The 6,621-nt window shown below is 39.4% G+C and overlaps 1 protein-coding gene across 1 annotated transcript; it reads left to right on the forward strand.

Moving 5' to 3' along the window:
- Positions 1–581: 581 nt before the first annotated feature.
- On the forward strand, positions 582–3,567 carry FAM110B (family with sequence similarity 110 member B). Its single transcript, XM_089517353.1, has one exon. It carries the CDS (start codon positions 946–948, stop codon positions 2,056–2,058), a length of 1,113 nt encoding a protein of 370 aa, XP_089373479.1. The 5' UTR covers positions 582–945; the 3' UTR covers positions 2,059–3,567.
- The last annotated feature ends 3,054 nt before the right edge of the window (positions 3,568–6,621 follow it).

The following is a 6,621-nucleotide window of genomic DNA, read 5'->3' on the forward strand; positions in this document are numbered from 1 at the left end:
TTGTACCTGTTTATTTTGCTGTTTTAATTTTATAGGGCTTTGTTCAGTACAGAACACACAAATTTAGATCACTAAGCGAAAACATTTACAGCTACAGTTCTCTCTTTTGTGAGATAGATATAGCAAGGGAAAGGATGGATTTATTTCTCCCAGCTAAAAAGTACTTTTCATGCTATCTGTTTACCATGTTTCCAGTAACCAGCAGAACCAGCAGCATGGCCTTAAGGAAGCAAGAATCCACAAAGGAAGACAGCCTGTGAATGCAAGGATGTGAATTCACTTAAAAGCCTGGGTCTATCATTTTAATATTTTACATCCTTTTAACCCTAGACTTTGGACATCTCAGTAGAATGCATAAATATACCTGTATATAAGTTAATGGAGAGCAGAGAGATCTTGTAGCATTAAATCCCAGGCTTCCTGGCTGCCTTATTGTCATACATGCTACTAGGTGAAAGTATGATAGGATGCTTTGGTTGGAATAGCCCCTTCTGTAGCTCAACCAACAGACAAAAGGGTGTAGAGGGAGAGATCTTTGTTGCTATAGCTGTGATATCATACGCTGTTACTAACATGTGGTTGGTTATTTTACATTTCAGATCACTACTTCTGGTTGAACACAAAGAAACCGCAGAGACTTCCACATCCTTCATCGCGAAGAAAGAAGCCAGCAGAACAGGATTAATATAGGCTTGTTTCTGGTGGCCTTTTTGTACAAAAGCTGTCTTCAAGGGGGGGCGGGGAGAAAGGAACACCGTGGTATTTAATTAGCTGTGAAATGAAGTGCGGCTGCTGCTGCTGCTGCTGCACCTCCTCCTCCTGCTAACCCTCAAATTCTGAGATTCATCTGCTATTCATTGGGTTTAATATACATGTTTCTGCACTGTGCATTTAGAAGATCCCAGAAAGGAATTCAAAACGGCTGCCGGGGAAAGGCCACCAAACATGCCTACAGAGACACTACAGACAGGTAGCATGGTCAAACCCGTCAGCCCTGCCATCACGTTCACTTCAGCTGTTCCTCTCCGCATCTTAAACAAAGGGCCTGACTATTTTCGTAGGCAGGCTGAGCCTAATCCAAAAAGACTTAGTGCCGTGGAGAGGTTGGAGGCTGACAAGGCAAAATACGTAAAGAGCCAAGAAGTCATCAATGCCAAACAAGAACCAGTGAAGCCAGCAGTGCTTCCCAAGCCGCCAGTATGCCCAGCAACTAAGCGGTCCTTGGGCAGCCCTACCTTGAAAGTTTTCAGTAACAATGTAAAGACTGAGAGTGGTGTCCAGAGGGAGAATCTAAAGCTGGAGATTTTGAAAAACATTATCAATAGCTCAGAGGGATCCAGCTCAGGTTCGGGTCACAAACATAGTTCACGCAACTGGCCACCCCACAAGTCTGAGTCAGGAGACCTTAACCGGCACTCATTCGCAGAATCCTTAAAGGTTTACCCCACCCAAGGCCGTAACAGCCCTCAAGAAAGCAACTCCAGTGTGAGCAGACGGCTACTGGGACAGTCACCAGAGGCATTCTTGCATGTTTCTCATAGTTCCTCAGACATTAGAAAAGTTTCTAGCAGTAAACCCTTAAAAGCAATACCCTGCAGTAGTTCTGCTCCACCTCTACCCCCCAAACCCAAAATTGCTGCCATCACCACGTTAAAATCACCAGAGATGGATGCAGTGGAATCCAGTTGTGGAGTCAGCAGACGACCTTCATTACAGCGTTCAAAGTCAGACCTAAGTGACAGATACTTTCGAGTCGATGCAGATGTTGAAAGATTCTTTAATTACTGTGGACTGGATCCTGAAGAGCTTGAAAATCTTGGGATGGAAAATTTTGCAAGGGCTAACTCTGACATTATCTCTCTCAACTTTCGCAGTGCTAGTATGATCAGTTCGGACTGTGAACAGTCTCAGGACAGCAACAGTGACCTTAGAAATGATGACAGTGCCAATGACCGCGTGCCATATGGCATTTCTGCAATTGAAAGAAATGCCAGAATCATCAAGTGGTTATACAGCATCAAGCAAGCTAGGGAGTCACAGAAAGTATCTCATGTGTGAGTGAATCTGCAGAGGGGTGGGGGGAGGCAAGCAAGGACTATATCTTTGTGAATATTCAGTTGTGAAGGGTTGTGAAGTCTACTTGAAGTCTTAATACACTTCTCAGATCTCTTTTTGTGTTGCTTGTTGTGCAATGTTTTCAAGTTGCATGCCTGTCAACATGTGAACTGACCTGGCTTCCACTTGAACAATAACTAGCTACAGAGCCTGGCTGAGCATATACACACATTGTCTGCCAAAAGTTTAAGACCAGAATCTAAATAGGGCTTTGTTTTTGAATAAATTGTTTACATTAAATGGTTATATGGCTTCTTTTTAATAGTCCTGTAATCCCTTATGGGTTTTCTTTTTCAAAAAATATACCATTTTTTGTGTCTTAAGCACAGATATAGTTAAGACACAGGTATCTTTTGAAGTTAAATTAAGGTGTATTAAAAGAGGAAATTGCCAAATAAGGTCATCATAAAACCTTACCTAGAACGGTGTAGTAGTCTTTGGGATAAATGGACTGAATGAACTGACCATAAATTCCCAATGTATAATGCAGTTGTTTTTTCTTTCATGTTTTGAAAAAGTTGTTTACCTGTGAAAGAAATGCTTTGTTTTCTGTTTTAATAATCTCACTGAAGCCCACCACCACCCATTCCCACACACAGCCTTTTTGCAAGCAATCTAAGTATTCTAGAAAAATATCTCAACGTTTATAAACTACTCTTGCAGGTGTTTGGTATAAAAAGAATTGTAATGTCTTGGTTTCACTAATCAAGGGATATTTTGGAATGAGGCTGAGAAAATGGCACATAAAAAACATGGTTGACATTTTGAAGGAAGGTTCCTTGTCTTAAACTTTTGACATGAATTGTTAGATCCTGTTTGCTGATCTTGAATGCCTTTAACTAGAAAAAGCACATCATGATTATAAGTTCCTGCTATTGACTACATTTTTGTAGCCCTGTTTGAGCAGTTCATGAACAGAAAATGGAAGTACACAGCCATATCAGTATAAGAGCCTCTTTACCCAGAAACTGAACACTCAATATAGCTGAACTATATCTGAGAAATTGTGATTATGTTGTCTTAAATATGTTATATCTTTAAGGCTGTGCAAGTTTGTTACAGCTCTAGGAAACTGTAGAAACAAGACAGTATGTAGCTTTTGTTTTGTTTTGTTTTGTTTTGTTTTGTCTTCCTCTCTTCTTCCCTTGCCCTACAGTGTTTAGTGCTGCACGTTAATCTGTTAAACCTTTTTTGACAATCTTGCGTCTTCCCAATGGTTTAACTGTCATGTCAAAGTGACAGTTGTGATGAGTAGCGGAGAAGTTGAAAGTGCAGTGGTCTGCTTCATTATTATGATTATGATTATTCTTCATGCTTTGAAGTACTTTACAGCACTATCTTATACTTCATCAGCTAATAGGAAACTTTTTATTGTGTAAATGCTGTAAGACTTTGTACATATTTCAGTTCTTACGAGATCTTTAAAAAAAGTGTTATGCTAATAAACAGCTCTTGGTGCAACTGCTGTTTTTGTGCTTCTCTCTCTGAATTAACATCCTGTTTTAAAATGGGGTACCAGAAGGAAATAAGATGTAATAGCTGAAAGATAATCTCACAGTTAAATAATTAATAAAAATATACTTCTCGCCTTATTACCCTAGAACCAGAGTAGACATTATATGAAATGTTTGTAAGTATGCGGCATGCCTGATACTTGTTTTTTTAAATAATAGTTGTATATGGAGGAAGATTAGTACCATGGCATTCCCAAGGAAAAAGCCCTCTCCCAAAAATGCCCTCTCCCTTTCCAAGAAGAAATCTTTTATTGCCTCCAGTATACACTTCCCTTGTTTAAAGCAGCTGGGTGTCAGGTGTTTTTATCAAGACCACAACTGGGAGGAAATGGTAAACTCCTACTTACACAATATGTTCCTAATCATATTTATTTCAACTTCTGTTTATAAAACAAATACCAGCTCAGCTGAATTTAACATCACATCTAGTCTGGCACCTATAGGAACATCCTTTCTTAAACTAGATTAACCTGCTCCTAGAGAGGAAGGTGATTAAATGGGAGATTTTACTCCAAGGTTCTAACTAGTAATGTTTCAAGAAGTCAGGCTGATTTATTACATACATGTGAATTTGTTAGACACTGTGGAACAAACCCAGATGCATCAGAGACGCATCAACTAATGAAGATTTTAAATCTGTAATTCATGTGTGCTAAATATTTTACAGTTCTAAAGATAGATTAGAGATTGATACAAGAAGACTTGAGACTCTGACAATTAGCTATGTTTTGGGTAACCCAGAGAAAGGATGAGAATCATGCTGCACTCTAGATGTTGTTAGACTGCTAGCATATTCAGTGGCAGGAAATCCTGGGTGGATGTATAATTCTCTGCCCTGTGACAGAGTTTCAGTCAGGGACAGGAGCCTCCAGCTGGGGCCTAATCAGTTGTGGAGCTTCTGCCCTTATCTCATCAGAGATAACAGGCTTTCTAAAGCTCTAGAAAGTTTTACATTGTATTGAAATGAGCTCTACTCTGCAATATAGTACTAGAAGATTTTGTATGGAAGAAGAACTTCTCCTGTGGCAACCCATTGACACCTCTGTTATCCTGAGCTTTGTTTTCCTGACTGGGAAGTCTTTACATGGCTAAGAGTTGTTGCACTAGAGCAAATTTACACACAGTCTCAACCACTTTGCTTTGGATGCACTGTATCTTTAACCTTTCTTTCTGCTGAAATTCAGCTACCAAAATCTTTAATAAACTGTAAATGAAGCTAGTATGGTATATTTGTTTGAGTGCTGGACCAGGATTCCAGGAGATCAGGGACTGAATCAGGCTCAGCTATGAAAAGCCTTCTGGGTGGCTTTGCACCCTCTGAATAAATTTTGCCAAGAAAACCCCATGATCGGAAAGCCTTAGGATCCTCATGAGTTGCAAATGACATGAAGACACACAGTAACAGCTAGCAGCTCAAAAGGTATTTTCAAACCTGAGAAAAAATTTTGAGGCAAACCAACAAACTCACACATGTGATTTCAAAAGCAGAAACTCCTGGAAAAAGAAATAGGATTTGTCAGAAGAAGAGATAACAGCATCATAGTCTTTTGGCAAAGTTTAACAATAATTTAAAACCTCAGAGTAAAAGCTCCAGCTGAACCCAAAACTGCCATAGATTTGGAAAAGTAAGTGGGAAGATTTTTTTAAAAAAACAGCACAAACAAATTATCAATAAGTCAAGCAAACACTGACTTCATGGGGCATATTTCTAAAAACACTAGAATTAACAAAACCATGTAAATATATCTGAAGCAGAATATCAGCCAGGAAGATATTTGGACATTGGGATCTTTAGCCTGGAGAAGAGAAGGTTAAGAGGGGATATGATAACCCTGTTTAAATATTTGAAGGGATGTCATATTGAGGAGGGAGCAAGCTCGTTTTCTGTTTCTCCAGAGAACAGGATCTGGAACAATGGATGCAAACTACTGGAAAAGAAATTCCACCTCAACATTAGGAGGGACATCCTGACAGTAAGGGCTGTTCGACAGTGGAACCAACTCCCTTGGAGTGTAGTGGAGTCTCCTTCCTTGGAGGTCTTTAAACAGAGGCTGGATGGCCATCTGTCGGGGATACTTTGATTGAGAGTTCCTGCATGGCAGGGGATTGGACTGGATGGCCCTTGCGGTTTCTTCCAAATCTACGATTATATGATTTCTATGGACCAGTAAGTGACAATGGTATGTTCAGCTCCTGAAGTTCCTCAATAGTCTCCCAAAAACACGCATCCCCCTCTCCATTTTTAATATTATTTTCACCATAATTTTCAGATGATGATTGTCCCAAAATCAAATGTAGTGCTCCCAAAGCATGTGTAAATGTACTTCCTCCTTCTTTCCCATAGCTTCTTTTTCCTAAGTATCCCAGACAAAAGTAACACAATATCACTTCCAGTAATCTTCTGGCTAGAATACAGAGGAATAAGAAGGTATTTTCACCATTCTGTCAAGGAGAAGATGACCTGTGGAAGGTCCAAAAAAAAAAAGAAAATAGCCTCCTGCCTTCACAGAGCTTTGGTTCCCCACCCTCTGCTACAGAAGAATCATGAAGGAACCAAAATTATTTTGTCATTGATAATCACTCTGTAAAATAGTGGACAAATCTTCATGGCTGTATCTTTCCTAGAGTGGAAATCTAAAAGTCAAAATGCAGATAAGTGAGTGAAGGTGTAGGGCTAAGTGACTAATTAAACATCAAGAAGTTGCTGAAACTGGATGTCATACGTGCAAGACTTTTCCTAGAAGGCAGATCTGAAATGGTGACAAAATATGCAACCTGTTCCAAAAATTCTTAATAAAAGATAACAGTGACATCAGTTTCCTGAAAGAACTCTAGCAGGGACCCAAGTTAATATTGGCTGGTTAATGTTGGTCCGGAGAAGTTTATGGAAAGAGATACTAAAGAGAAAAACATTTTCTGTACATTTTTCATTTGATGTCACTGTTATTTAACTGATGAAGTAGTAATAGTAGTATATGTAAAGCAATATGGC

This window comes from Sceloporus occidentalis, unplaced genomic scaffold, assembly GCF_023333645.1.
Source record: "Sceloporus occidentalis isolate IW3139 unplaced genomic scaffold, rSceOcc1.0.p SCAF_3, whole genome shotgun sequence".
NCBI lineage: Eukaryota > Metazoa > Chordata > Lepidosauria > Squamata > Phrynosomatidae > Sceloporus > Sceloporus occidentalis.